This window comes from Oreochromis niloticus, linkage group LG23 (assembly GCF_001858045.2).
Source record: "Oreochromis niloticus isolate F11D_XX linkage group LG23, O_niloticus_UMD_NMBU, whole genome shotgun sequence".
NCBI classification, from domain to species: Eukaryota; Metazoa; Chordata; class Actinopteri; order Cichliformes; family Cichlidae; genus Oreochromis; species Oreochromis niloticus.
The window spans coordinates 26,260,728-26,276,078 of NC_031986.2; the positions used below are offsets into that span (position 1 = coordinate 26,260,728).

General features: G+C 42.0%; 1 protein-coding gene across 1 annotated transcript in view; it reads right to left on the bottom strand.

Moving 5' to 3' along the window:
• The window catches only part of f2 (coagulation factor II (thrombin)), a 37,138-nt gene extending 22,100 nt beyond the window's left edge, over positions 1-15,038 (bottom strand). Inside the window, exons 1-7 of the mRNA XM_019365363.2 lie at positions 14,881-15,038; positions 14,135-14,215; positions 13,595-13,674; positions 13,482-13,506; positions 10,831-10,896; positions 10,648-10,762; positions 9,906-10,042 (exon numbers count right to left, since the gene is read on the bottom strand). Coding sequence (XP_019220908.1) covers positions 9,906-10,042; positions 10,648-10,762; positions 10,831-10,896; positions 13,482-13,506; positions 13,595-13,674; positions 14,135-14,215; positions 14,881-14,953 — 577 coding nt within the window. The 5' untranslated portion in view covers positions 14,954-15,038. The remainder of the gene's footprint in view (positions 1-9,905; positions 10,043-10,647; positions 10,763-10,830; positions 10,897-13,481; positions 13,507-13,594; positions 13,675-14,134; positions 14,216-14,880) is intronic.
• Between the last annotated feature and the right edge of the window lie 313 nt (positions 15,039-15,351).

Sequence of the window (15,351 nt, forward strand, 5' to 3'; positions counted from 1 at the left end):
TTTCGGTAAGTTAAACGTGTTTGTAAGCTAATCCGTAACTACTGTCCTTAGCTAGCTCCTGAGACCTAGCTAGCTAAAATGAGCACTCGGCTGTCAGGGTTCGTTTAGCTAATCTGTGCAGGTGAATGAATTTACTAAAGAAATCAAGAGAAACGCCCCGGGCTACTCAGTCACTAATTACTGTTACTGTACTTTTATTACAAGTATTATACTGTAAAAGCAACAGGCTGTGGCTCCTGTGCAGAGCTGAATATCAAATATGTGCAAACAACAGCATGTTTTCAGTCTCTTGCCACATCTGTAAAGACAGTAACATTTTTTTAAAAGCTTGTACTTCAGTAACTCCTCATTAATCAGGAACTATGGATTAAAGTACTGTAGTGTACTGTAATATGGAAAAAAATGTAAGAGAAGAACTTCAGTTCCTGAGTGTGTGAGGACAGAAGAATCAGCTTTATTTCAATTTTGAGGGATAAAATTTATATCTGAGTTTGATGGTTCTGTTCTCTTTGTGATTACAGGAGCTGCCCTCAGATTCAGACCTCAGCACCACCCAGTGACAGCAGACAGATCATCCAACATGTTCACATGTTAACTGCAAAATGAACTGATGAAAACAGTGCGAAGGTTAAAGTACCACACGTGCTGTAGTGAAAGGTGCAGCTTTATTGATAAAGTTAAAGACAAAAAAACAAAAGGATTAATCACTCATGTAACAGTGTCACTATATATCGGCATTAACAGGACCTCAGTTTGGTGTTTCACAAAGCTGCTGATCTCAGACCTGCACAGCTTCTGTTTTAAACACTTGATGTACTCAGCTGCATGAAGAGCATATGAGATTTTCTCACAATTAAATAAAACCTGATGAAGGTCAAAGGTCGTCACTTGTATGTTGAACTACAAACTTGTCATCTGGAATTCTTTCACAGTTTTTTGCACATAGTGTGTTATTTACCATAAAGTGATTCAGAGTTGTTCATACCAGAGTAACTAGAGAGGATCATATATTTTTAAATATATAACTTTCTACAGGACTGAATATAATATCTTTATGTAAAAGTCCGGAGCCTCTGGGGAGTATCCGAGTATTTATAACATTACACAAACCAAAGGTCTCCATCACAGTGTTCATGAAATGCTGGGTTTATCCATCTCCTGGGGCGGGCCTACGGAGGAGTGCTGAAGGTTTCCCTGTGAGGGAGCTGCTGGTGAAGATCATGAATCCTGTTTGATCAATGCGACGGGCTTCAGTCTTCCTGGTGTTTCTTAAATGATGCCTCTTTCAGTCGGTCAACAGAACTTCTGGCACAGGACAGCTATGATGAAGAAAGGGAAGAAGTTTCTCCAAACCTCTGGACCCAGGAAACCCAGCTTGGTCCTGATGGTCTCCCTCACTAGTTTCTCCCCAGGGTGAATGTAGCTGTTGATAAAATATGGACTCTATTATTAAATGAAAAGAACAAATTAGACTACACTACTGAAACGTTCTGCTGATGTTTCCATGTTACCAGGATGTAGAGGGCTCTGAAGATTTAAACAGTTTTAGATCCATTACACTCACAGTCTTATGTTAAAATCTCAAAGGACAGCATTATATTTTTGATATTAACAGTAACTCTGGGCCTCTGTAGAGTGTGCAGCTGATCTCATCGCTGTCTAAAAATGGATAACAAACATAAGAAGTGCTGAATCCTTCAATAACACAGACTATTAAGAGTATTAGGTGTGTAGCATTGCTAACTAGCTAGCAACAAGCCTCCAACACAGTGCATATGCTAGCGGCTAATCTAACTAACGAATTAACAACAGAGTGATTTTAGAACTATAAGATGATAAGCTGTGTGTCTTTTTTCATAACAGTGACATGGTTGTATTTACCTTAATTAAAGGAGTCGTCAGCCGCGGTAAACCAGCAAAAAACTCGAGCAGCCGGGCTACGTAAAAAGTGTAGGGGGGCGTGTTTGCGGTCACGTCCAGCGGGTGTGTGGGCGGGAGCGTTACACAGTCGCTCCACCTCAAGTCACTACTGCGCAGACTCTGGCTCCAACTTTGCAAGATGGCAGCCTCCACAAGTGGGGTATTTTGGCTTCATTTTTGCACAATGGTAGGAGGCGGAGTCGCGTCGTTCATGTTTTCTACAGTCAATGGTCTTGCCCAAGGACACAACGACCGAAACTGTCGGAGCCGGGGCTCGAACTGGCAACCTTCCAATTACAAGATGAACTGCCAACTCTTGAGCCACGATCGCCCCAGGGTGGTAGATGCTAGTCCGAATAGATTTAATGCCCAATAATCCGTGTAGTTTCTTCAGCTGAGACTGAAGCAGTCACTTGGATGAGTGAAGAAACACTTCTTCCACAGAAAACGCTACATCCAGATGAACAGAGTCAACTTTTGGGGAATCCGTATAGTTCCTTTAGTGTGCGAGACATGACCAGTGTGCCCTGGTCAGTCAGTATTTCGTTAGGAATACCGACTAGGGAGATGACCTGAAACAGTGCTTGTGCCACGCTCCTCACGGAGATGGTGCACAGCAGCACCGCTTCCGGGTATCACGTCGAATAATCCACCAGGACTAATACGAAGTGATAGCCGCATGCACTCCGGTAAAATGGCCTGATGAGGTCTATACCAATACGTTCAAACGGGACCTGCATTAAGGGTAATAGACGCAAAGGTGCTTTTGGAATAACCAGCTGGCACTCTGGGCATGATGCACACCATCAGCGCACATTGGCCAAGATGCCAGCCATTATATGCTCCACAGTTTTTTCACATCCCATGTGCCCTGCCGTGGTGTGGCACCAACAACTGGGTGTCTCATTTGTGCGAGCATTGCCACTCACTCGATAAAGCCGATAAATGCAGGTAAGCCCGCGTGGCTTCAGGGTTGACCAGGTGACCAACAATATCCATCACTTGGTTGTAGGCTGTCAGAAGAAAATTGTATATATGTGATCAGCTCCATGAAATGTATTCCTCCATTTATCATTAAGCACATGTCTACGTGACTTTTCACTAACTTGAAAATGAATTTATTCAGCTACTAACCGCTTCCTGTTTTCAGAGAACATTTAGATGTAGAGAAGAGAAACCTCAGCTCTTTTACGAGAACATACAGATGTAGAAAAGGGAAAAACCCGCTGCTCTGAGTGACGTTGTTATCTTTGTACACACACACACACACAGACACAGACTTGTATAAATAAAGCACGCAGGCAATGATGAGACGCAGGTCGTGCGTTCATGGCTGCCCTCGCGAGTGAAAGAAGCTGCAGTGTTTGTGTTTTCTAACTCAGGGATCTTAGCTGAAGAACTACGGGGTGATTTAAAGAAATCCCCTGTCATTTAAATTGGTCCTTCGAGCTTAGCGATGGAAACAACAGACACGTTTCTGTGACTCCAATGTAAGGTCTGACTGCTGTATCCTGACGTCGTGGGAAGCCAGCACCGAAGTCTGTCGACAGCCCTCTCCAGGTAGAGGTGAAAGACCTGGGACGTAAGAAAAATTCAGGTCCAGGCCGGTGTAATAGTTCTGGTCCAAGACGCTGGGATACAGCCAGATGATCTGAACAACCAGCAAAAGACGACTGAGGGTGAGAAAACACTGTTTAGGTCTAACCCGCCGCAAGGGTCTAAGTAGGTCTAACCCGCCGCAAGGGTCTAAAGGGGTCTAACCCGCCGCAAGGGTTAAAAGAAATAAACACATGAAATAGGTTTGAGTTCGCCGGAAGGAACTAAATTTAGGCTGGGTTTAGAGGTAGCCGCAATTACTTCGTAATAAATTATATTTAGACTGGTTTCAGAAGTAGCCGGAAATACTTCGTGACAAATTAGCGCGCAAATGTCTATCTGTGTGTATGTATATGTGTTTTGTGTATGTTTTTGGAAGTAAGATGATTTTACAGCACTATAAGCTGCTGAACTACTTCCATTGTTTTTTATTGTTTTCTTTGTGTATCCTGCAAAAGCCCAAGTACTGGTGATAAAGGGGAAAGGTTGAGTTTCGCCTCATAAAACTGACACTGCTCCGAATAGTGCAGAGGGAAGGGCGTGTCAGCTACCACCCCCGAGTCTAGTACCAGAGAAGGCTCTGCAGTTCTGTGATAATGGGAAATCAGCCCACCAAACTCACTGCTGACGAGCAGTGGCTAGAAAAGAAATGTCCAGGCGCCGGACAAATCAGTGCTTGTAGATGGAGAAATCCTAAAAAAACAAAATGTCCCACTATACATTCACTCATATCAGGAGGGACATAATAATCCCTTATCAAGTAAAAGATTAGAGATCAAAGTTTAAAAAGGGCTGGATACAGACCCAACTGAATACATGTAAATACAAGAGGAATAAAGTGGAATAAACAAAAGGTTAAATTAAATTAGAGCTTATCTATACTGTATTCAAACTAATAATAGGAAGGATAACAACCTGTAAACTGGTATTAACAATGAAACATAGTTGGGAAGGGCAACCATGCCCAGAATGAATAGAATGAATGAAAGCAGATAATTCACACAAAAACATATTAAATAAAATAGAGAGATGCATAAGGTATATTAAGGCTGTGTCATTGTTCAGCCAAGGAAAGTGTGTGAAAAGGTAAATGTCTCCAGCTTGGGAGGGGGTGAAACTGCAGATCACCCCCAGCCCCTGATGGATACATAATAAAATATAAAATAATAAACTATTGTATATTAGTAGTATAGTAGTATATTGTAATATACTAATAAAATACTGTAATATACTATTGCTGTTATAAAAAAAAAGGAAAAACAAAACAATAATAACATTAATAATGACATACTATTAATAAGAAGAGGCACCTCAGTCAGTTATGATGTGAGGTGGATAATTGTTAAAAGTAGTCTGATTCAAGCTTAAGGTTTGCTCAAACTCAGTACAATGATATATGAGATGAAGAAAATAAGGAAAATACCTAATCTAATCAGGTGCATAGAGGCACTTGACCTGATTGAAAACCTGTCATCCTAGATGAGACATTGTTGAGATATAGAGCACTCCTATACTAACAACTAATAAGCCAAATCCTGTATACAACAGCTAAAGCCACAGGATTGAGAAGCTGAATTAAATATGTGGACACTACCAACCTTATGAGCAAGTTACACATTTTTTTTTTATTTGTCTTTTAGATCATACTTGTGGATCACAGTGACATATAATGATTAGGCATATGATTTACTAATGCCTAGTTTTAGAGCCGTGAGCTATGAGCTGTAAGCAATGCAAAGTTTTAATCCTAACTTAAAAGTTTGACATATGTAAGATGTGTGACATGTATGAATTCTTTGAAAAAATAGAAATTGCCTAAAATGCCTTAAGTAAAAATGTAGTGTTTCATCTACAAAGAAAAAAGCAGAAGAAGCATTCAGTAACTTGAAAATAGCCTTTCTACTTACATGTGGATGGAGGAGCAGGTTACATTAAAGCAGTTTTAATACGGGCATTTGGAGACAAAATAAACGCCCGCTTGCATTCTACTCTGTTACAAATTAGACTGTTGCGTCAGGCCTGCCTACGTGTGTGCAAGCCTGTGCAGCCGCAACAGAGGCAGTAAAAAAGTCAGCCGACATTGTTTTAAGGCACACTTTGATCATCAAAGTACCCCACGCAGTGACTTCAATTTTACTCCAAGCCAATTTGTCCTACCTCACACATGCAAGACAACTGTCGTATGTTGGAATCTTATTGTCACAATCACACATTAGAATCGAGAAGTGTGGTCAGTTGAACCCGAGCACACTTTTGGCCTCACCCAAAGAAGGTCATCCACACTGCTGTATGCAAAAACTAGATGAGGAGACAAAGCCGCGTGTTGACATTTACAGCACACCATAAGCTGGTTTCACTGACATTTTTGTAGACGGCTCAGCGTCTAAAAATAGCCTAGGACGAAACTGTGTAGGTTATGCAGTAACTACAGCAGAAAGAGTCATAGAAGCGAAACCGCTAACATCCTCACACTCTGCACAGCGTGCAGAACTCACAGCAGTCATACGTGCATGTGAATTGCACGCAGGCCAAGACATAAATATATATACTGACAGTCAGCATGTTTTTTCAGCAGTGCACCACTTTGCAAAAATTTGGCAGAACAGGGGAATGATTACATCTACTGGACACCCAGTACAACATGGAAATCTTCTGAAAACACTGTTAGAAGTGATAACATTGCCAAAACAGTTAGCATTGTGTAAATGTGCTGCACATCAGAAAGATAAATCAGAAATAACTGAAGGCAATAACTTTGCAGATCAAGCAGCTAAGTTAGCCGCACAGCAAACTGTAGACACATTCATGTCTGCATCCTCTATGCAAATACCACTTGATGTACTTAAAGATGAACAAAAGCAGCATCAACCACAGAACAGAAGAAATGGTTAAAGTGTGGAGCACAACTAGAAAATGATCTAATGACTTGTAAATGGTAAAATGGTAAATGGCCTGTATTTATATAGCGCTTTACTAGTCCCTAAGGACCCCAAAGCGCTTTACATATCCAGACATCCACCCATTCACACACACATTCACACACTGGTGATGGCAAGCTACATAGTAGCCACAGCCACCCTGGGGCGCACTGACAGAGGCGAGGCTGCCGAACACTGGCGCCACCGGGCCCTCTGACCACCACCAGTAGGCAACGGGTGAAGTGTCTTGCCCAAGGACACAACGACCGAAACTGTCCAAGACTTGTGAAGGTAAACCAATACTCCCCAGGTCCCTACACAGAACAGCAGCATTGGTGACCCATGGAGTGACCCATGTTTCAACGGGAGGGATGGTCCAAGTCATAAACACACACTTTTATACTCTAAATTTTGAAACTTCAGCAAAGGAATTTGTGAGGACATGCATGATCTGTCAAAAACACCATTCACATGGACTTTATTGAATTGAGTGAAAGTCAAGGCTCAAAATACGCTCTAGTAATTATAGACGTATTCTCAAAATGGCCAGAGATTTATCCAGTGTAAAAAGCAGATGCAATCTCAGCTGCAAAAAGTGAACCTTTAGACAAATCTGTCAGAGAAACAACTCTGGCAGAATGGATGGCAAAACTACTAGAAAACAAGGATATTGTTTTGAACAATAAACTGCCGTACGAATCTTCTCCAGTCTCTTACAGGTTGAAACCAGGAGCTTGCCTCGCTGGCAGGGCCCATACCAAGTGTTATTGACAACACCCACAGCCTGTAAAATTGCAGAGAGACCCTCCTGGATACATCAGAGCCACTGCAAAAAGGTTGAGGTCCCGGGAAGCCCCGACACCAAGGAGGAAGCACATTAGGAAAGCCTCACCTACGCTTGGTTGCTTCAAAGGTGAGGAGGGGCAGTGCTGATTGGGCCCCCGTTGGGTAAGCCCGCACTCTAATCTCCATCCGATCAACTTTAGGGCAGCCAGGTGCAGGTGTGATGGACCTATGTGCAACAATGGGAAGGGGAACCCTCCTGGTTACCTTGACTACAAAGCTCACCCTTACAGGACCCCAGCTGATGCCAACAGCAGCTGAGCCACGAGGCAGACAGAGAAGATGGACGTATGACAACTTCCACCTAATGGACATGACACGAGACTACATCCATCCTTGGATGAAAATGCCTGATACAGATACGTGTTTAACAGGATCACAGAGAAAGACTGTTATGTCTGCTGCATGTGCCGAGCATTAACACAACCATGTATGGGAAACACCCTGGAACAAGTGCACTAATTCTGATCTCCGACCACACCTTCAGAATGACTTTTGTAAAGTGCACAACAACACCATCATCATCATCCTCATCCAGGAAGAAACGCTCAACTTCAACAGTCAGACCACATGACTCAATCTGGGGAACCGACGTACCTGAAGAATTCAAATTCTAGACAACTGGACAAAAGGTACTCAACTTACTCTTCCTGTAGGCAGGAGTTGGAAAACATGCTCTCAGAAGTGAGATACTGGACTATAGATTCGGCTTGTTTCTCAAAGCATCCTGCAAGGTCAACGAGGGACAAAACCAAGAAATAGACGCTCTCAGAATTGCTGTAATGCAACATCGTGTAGCACTGGACATGATCCTGGCTGAGAAAAGGAGGATTGTGCGTCATATTCAACACCACATGCTGCACCTATATACCAGATAATGTACATTCTTTAAACATGGCTTCAGATGCTAAAGAGACTGTTGATCAGCGTTGGAGTTTTTCTGGTTTTATTTTGCTTTTCTTTTCTTATGTTATTCCTTGTTTAAAGCTGTAATTTCACGGATGATAAGTTTGTATGCAGATGTACCAAAACCGATGAAGATCATGAAGACTTTTTTCCTATTTGTTTCATGAAGATGAAGTGCAACTAATGATGTAGTAACTGAAAATGTGAAAGACAAGTAGTTACTCACTGATTAATTGTACATTTAATTTCTCTGATAAACAGGGCGGAATGTCAGAAGAAAATTGTATATATGTGATCAGCTCCATGAAATGTATTCCTTCATTTATCATTAAGCACATGTCTACGTGACTTTTCACCTAGTAACTTGAAAATGAATTTATTCAGCTACTAACCGCTTCCTGTTTTCAGAGAACATTTAGATGTAGAGAAGAGAAACCTCAGCTCTTTTATGAGAACATACAGATGTAGAAAAGGGAAAAACCCGCTGCTCTGAGTGACGTTGTTATCTTTGTACACACACACACATACAGACACAGACTTGTATAAATAAAGCACGCAGGCAATGATGAGACGCAGGTCGTGCGTTCATGGCTGCCCTCGCTAGTGAAAGAAGCTGCAGTGTTTGTGTTTTCTAACTCAGGGGTCTTAGCTGAAGAACTACGGGGTGATTTAAAGAAATCCCCTGTCATAGGCTGAGTGTAGGGTGTCGTCCCGAGACTGCACCAGAGGAAAATCATCTGTGGGCCACACCACCAGAGGTGGTGGGACCTCCGTAGAAGGTCCCGCTGACCCCTTCCCCCTGGGTTCAATGTTGGACGACCCCGCACAGGCGAGGGCTAACTGCCGCCCTTACTCTATGCGTTTTGCCCTTGTACTTTAGCAGGACAGGGCTAGCTCAGTAGGGTAGAGATGCTGCCCTATGATCCGAAGGTCGGGGGTTCGGATTCACAGAACGAATACCCTGAGGTACCTCTGAGCAAGTTACCGTCCATACACACTGCTCCAAGGGTGCTGCATTGGTGGCTGCCCTCTGCTTCACTGGGTGAATGGGTTAAATCCAGAGGAGTAATTTCCTTATGGGGACTACCACATACATGTTATTATTATTAGCAACAGCGACACTACAGAATAACTTGTGAATGTCACCATGCACACACTTCATGTCCACCCACTCTGCTTCCAACAATGCCCCAGGGAGAACCAAACTTTGGTGGACCAAGGTCTACATGTAGCCCATGTCCACCAAGTTGTGGCATATACCCCCTTGACACCTGACGTCAGTACGTCCCTCCTGGACCGGGGGTGGGTGCTGGAGCCGCGGCGACGAGGAACACCTGGCCCACCTCCATCATAGGACATTCCCACCATAGGTCCCCGTGCCGCCCACATTTCCTCCGCAGCCCCTATCAGCTTGGTTGGATTAACAAGGGTGGATTAACAATCATTTTATTTGTGGCAATGCAACTGTGGTTTTTAGCCTTGATCAGCTCAGGACGCAGACAGTCCTTGCTCATTGCCACACACTCCTCTCCTGCCTGACTGTCACTATCAAAAAGAGCAGACACACAGTCAATTAACCTGCGAGGTACACCTGTTCTTCCCACCTCTGTGCTGCCCTACGAGCTCACTGCGTCAGTCCTACTCTGCAGCGGGCCAGAGACCACACCTCTGCCACATCATTGTATTCATAATCTTTACTCAGTGGCTGTAGCAGATACTTGCCACATATTGGTACTCTGCAGGTTTCTTTCTGGACACATGGGTCTTTGGTAAAACACCAGGGTCCTTCTGGATGACTATCAGGGTTTCTGCAGAAATTCTCCTTCAAATTGCTGCCTGGCTCTGAAGCATTATACTCTCTGTAGACAGACAGGAAAACAAGGAATGAATTAGTTACCCAAGTGGAGGAAGAATCCCAGTGTGTTGTTCACCAGTGTGGAGAGAATGGAACGGGAAGACTGTCAGACTGGCATTACGTCTGCACTAATGTGGATGCTGTACTGATCTACTGTAAAAACAAAACTGAAGATTTAATGGTTCCTATGTCAGTGAGTTATGGGTAGTGATGAAAAGAATGAGATTGTGGACACAAGTGAGGGTTTAGCTTTAGATATAAGGTGAGGACTTGAGTCATTTAGAAGGTACTCAGGGTAAGAGTCAAGGGAGGAAGTTGCGGCATCTGTCCTAGCAGGACGTTTGCTCTTCATTAGTTCATTCATTTTGTTTATTTCATTGATTACTGAGTTATGACTTGGGCAGTTAATCATTTTTGTTTTACCAGTTAGTTTGTGAGCTAGCCCTTTTAAATATGACTAAATTAAATGTCCTTTGTGTTTTTCTGCTTTTGCCTAGGTAATGAGTGATGACCTGCTTTGCTTTGGTTATTTCTTACCTAATTTAAGAAGCTCTTTAGTTAGTTTCAGAACTGTAATTTTTGTTTTTATGTGGGGAATTGCTCAGTTACCTAAAGATAGGATGTGGAAAGCCGTGCCTCCAGTGTTGACACACTCTGCCCGACTGCGTGATGCTGATGTCTCCTGTGTAGTTCACACCGTTATCCTGAGCAGAAATACACTGATCTAAGGACAGACACACACTCTGTGTTAATGCACGCTAGTTAACTGCTTTATATTGCATTTATATTCACCTTTTATGCATGTTCTGATGAGATAGATGTTCTTTGCTGTTCTTGACATCTGAGTTCCATTACAGCCTGCAGAACAAATAGACAGACACAGTGAGATGTTTGTTTGCTCCCTTTGTGTGCTGTTCTTGACTTTGTTCGTGTTTGCAGTGCAGCTCACAGCTGAATAAACTCTGGTGTACAAATAACAAAAAAAAAACACTGCTTGCATTCATCCAACTGCACAAAGTTTAACAGAAGCAAAAAAAACTTAACAAGATTGAACAAAATCAAATTCATTCAAACCAGGAGAAAGCATAGAAACACTCAATGAATTCTAGGTTCTATTCAGAAACACAACAAAGCTAAACTGGACTAAAACAACCACCCACCCACCACCCACCCATTCAAACACACACCCACCCACCCATCCATCCATCCACCCACCCGTCCATCCATCCAAACACCCATCCGTCCATCCATCTATTCATCCATCCATCCATCCATCTATCCAGATAAACACAAACAACTCTGTTTTAGAGGGGTGGACACAAGTGTCCTTGATGACTCTGGTGGAGGAAGCAGTGCGCTAGCTGCAGTATGTATAGTGCGGCTGGAGCGCTGCTGATTTCAGCTAAGGATATTGTGGGTGGTGCAACGAATACTTCAAGGACCTCCTTAATTCCACTTCTTCCATTGAGGAAGCAGACCGATTGCCTTGGTGTTCCCTGGACAGTGGAGGAGGTGGTCGGAGAGAGGGAGGTCTGCCTCCGTGACCGGGACACGAAGGAGCTGAAGAAAATGGATCGATGGATGAATGTTTTGTTTTATTTTGTCTAAAAAGAATATAAGAATTTCCTCTGATACACTGAATGTAGTGATGGTAAATTCGCTTCTTTTTACTGAATCGAGTTTTAATGAGTCACTCACCAAAGTGAATTGGGTTTCTTGAGTCATTTGAGTCACTGAGTCAGTTGACCAGAGAGTGCAAAAATGTATATTTTCACTCAAACTTAATTTGTTTCTCTTTTAATATAAATTCTACTGCTAAGATGAATGATTGTAAAAGAAAACAACTATTTTTTTTAGAGCAAAAAAGAGCAAAAAAAAATTCTAAAGGGAACATTTATTTATTTTTATTTTATTTTATTGGTATTTTCCTTAAATGTGTCAAATATATCTTTTCTCATCTAAATGTCCACTGAGCTGTGAGCCAGGGGGCGGTAAAGCACCTTAACATTGGTTGCCAACCAAGAAGAAGAAGAAGCTGTGAGCCAGGAGGGAGGGGGTGAGTGAGTGGGCATTTATCAATATGCGTACTTGTGCGTACTTGCGTTCTCGTGTACTCGTGATACGTCATCAGTCGGAGACCAAGCCGAGAACGCGAAAAAGTCCCGGATGTGTTCTCGATCCGCCCGTTTTATCGAGCATGCATCGGTGTGGACTTGGGACAGCTAAATATCCCAGAATGCATTTCGTCCAAAACTCAACAGCGGACTCCCGGCACATCGTTTTCAACCCCCCCCCACCACCCACTTCTCACTACTCAGGTTAAAGAAACCCCAGCAGCTGTCTATAGTATTGAGTGTCCACTAGAATAGAAATAAAAGCGTTCTAACATCTCACCTGGTTGTTTTTATTAAGGTATGTACACGTATGTACATGTACACTATTTTTATTAATAGAGGTTTCACTACTGAGGTTAAAAATGATATATAAGTCACTTAGATCACTTCTAAATGTTAATGTTTGGTTTATTTCAGTGTTTTATTTGTTCCTGAGTAAACCGGTTTGGCTGTGATTACAGTTAAGCTTCATAACATGTTACTCACAGTTAAATTAAGAGGGGACGGCAGTAAAAACTCCGGACCTGTGACATCATCACGTACGCAGGTGTTCCAATTGTACAAATCGCGAGTCCGTGCTCGCGTTCTCGGCGGGTACGTACTCCCGTGCGTTCTCGGCGAGTACATACTCACCGAGAACGCGAGTACGTACTCGCGTACTTGGGCATTGATAAACGGCCAGTGAGTGATTCGTAACAGGAAGGGAGGGGGTGAGTGAGTCAGTGATTCGTTCAACTCGTTTGAGCTGTGAGCCAGGAGGGAGGGGGTTAGTGAGTCCTGAGTGATTCGCTTATGCTATGATTCAGCACAGCAAGGGAGGGGGTGAGTAACTCAAATGTGCTGTTAGCATGCTAGCTGAACGATGCTACTGTGAACCGAGGAGCTATTGTCTTGATGTGAGCTTCTACTCAGGGTTTTTTCTTCCAGTTCAGAGCAGAAATGTTTTTGTTAGGAAACTGGATGTTGTTTTTTTCCCCACAATTTTAATTATAAGCTAGATATATTTCTACTAATGGAATTAGTTTGCTAACAGCAACAATGATGAGTCAGTGAGTCAGTTGCGCTTGTGAATCATGATTCACGAGTCAGTAAAGTGATTCTCGAGTATTGAACGATTCGTTCACGAATCGAACATCACTAACTGAATGACTTTGGAACTGTTGTTTCTACAAAACAAGAAAATTGAAGAAAGAAATGTTTTTCTTGTTTAATATAATAAAATATAGTTATGGAAAATATAGTTTCCCTGTAATAAAAAAAAAAAAAATCATACCTATACGTATCTCTTAGTATCAAATATATATGATGTTTAAATGCAGTATATCTCACCCAGGTATTTGCTCCAGAATTTTTCCTGTAGGAAGAGAGATTGTTGTGCAGTTAGACTTTGAACTGTCTCAGAACTGTTAAAGCTTCTGACGCAGAGAGAAGTAAAGACATACTGCTTCAACTGGCTGCATGAACACCTCTCCGGCTTCATTGTGGTCACAGATTTCCTCCACACACTCTCTCTCCAGGTTCCCTGATATGAAATAATCCACATTAACACACTGTAATCGTGACAGTATCATGAGACACAAACATAGAGAGCACCTGTAAAACATGTTAGGGTCATTTTGTGTCACTTCACAGTTGTTTGTTGTCTTTGTTTGGCTCTTTTTGGTTCTTTTTGATTTACTTTCCAAAATTAATGCTAACATTTAGCAGTCTCTGCCCACCTCCTGTCAACAAAGACTCAAAGCTAATATTGTTCCAAACCTGCAGCGCATGCTAAAGTAAGTGATTACAATTGAATCTGAAGTAGATACGAAAGGGAGAGAAATGAACCTGCTCCCTGTACAAACATTTATTTTAATCAAGGAGATTTTACGAGTGTTTCTTTTAAGTGTTGTTCAGTTCAGTAGACACATCATCATATGAATGGTCAAGATGTCGAACAATAGTGGATGTAATAATGAGGAGAAAAGCTGCTGTGTGGTCACCTGCTTTCAGCTCCTCAAACATCTGATTGGCTCGTCTGTTCCGGACCAAAACCTGTGATGCGAGGTGGCTGCTGAGAAAAACTACAACAAAGATGGAAAATCAGTTAAACCCTTCCAGCATCACCAACACTCAGCCTCCAGTTTAATTTAAAATCTGTTCTGTAGTCACACAAATGATCAAATGCAAGATGACCTGGGACTGTTGAGCAGCTAGAACCCTCTATCAGACAAAAATGGGACAAAGTACCTCTTTCAAAATCACATCAGCTGCTCTCCTCATCCCTGATGTTTACATACAGTTGATAAAGGAGAGGAGAGCTATACACAGGTAAACACAGGCCTTTCAGATGTGCTGCTGCCATCAAATTCAACATGAGGTACGGTTTTTGAAATAGTACATTTACTCAGCGTAAACATTTCACATGTTTTCTAAGTTCCATTTTTTGATCAAATATATTTTTGTCTGTTTGAATATAAACTTTTTGGGATTGGATTTACACAAAAATGCATTCTGTGGTCCCACAAAATGCATTTTTCTACTTTTTTTTCTTTCTAATATCAGTGAAGATTTTATCATATTCAAATGGCACAATATGCATTATAGATGAATTGCTACGTATATACATACATGTACATACACATATTCATATCAAAGTACAATTTTGATCTAGATTATTCATATTACTGTTATTGTACACATTGCAAATACCCTTGATCCTACATTAAAGAGGAAAGGAGTTCATTACCATGGTTTGCTACACAGCTGTGCAGGAGAAACAGCAGCAGAACAGCAGCAGGTTTTGATGTTGGTTCCATCATGATCCAGACCTCTGAGCAGAACCTCAGAACCAGATCCAGCAGTACTCAGAGTACTTTGTTTGTCCGTCTCTGTCTCTCTGTCCGTCCTCTGGAGGGGGGGGGATTATGGACCAAAGGGTCAAAGTTTGAGCCAGACTGATAAGTCGGTTTTCTCAACAACTCGAGTCCTACTGTGAGTTAATACTGCTGTAGTTTAACACAACGGCTCTGAAACTATACATGAATTATTGTTTGGTATTAAAACATATGAGATTCATATGGCAAGTCACAATTTACAAAATAACAAGTCCCTAAAAAAATCTTAAAATGTCTTGATTTGGCCTGTACCATCTTTGGGACATTTCTTACATTCGAACACCTGCAGTGTTTTTGATCGTTTAATAATAATAAAACCAGTT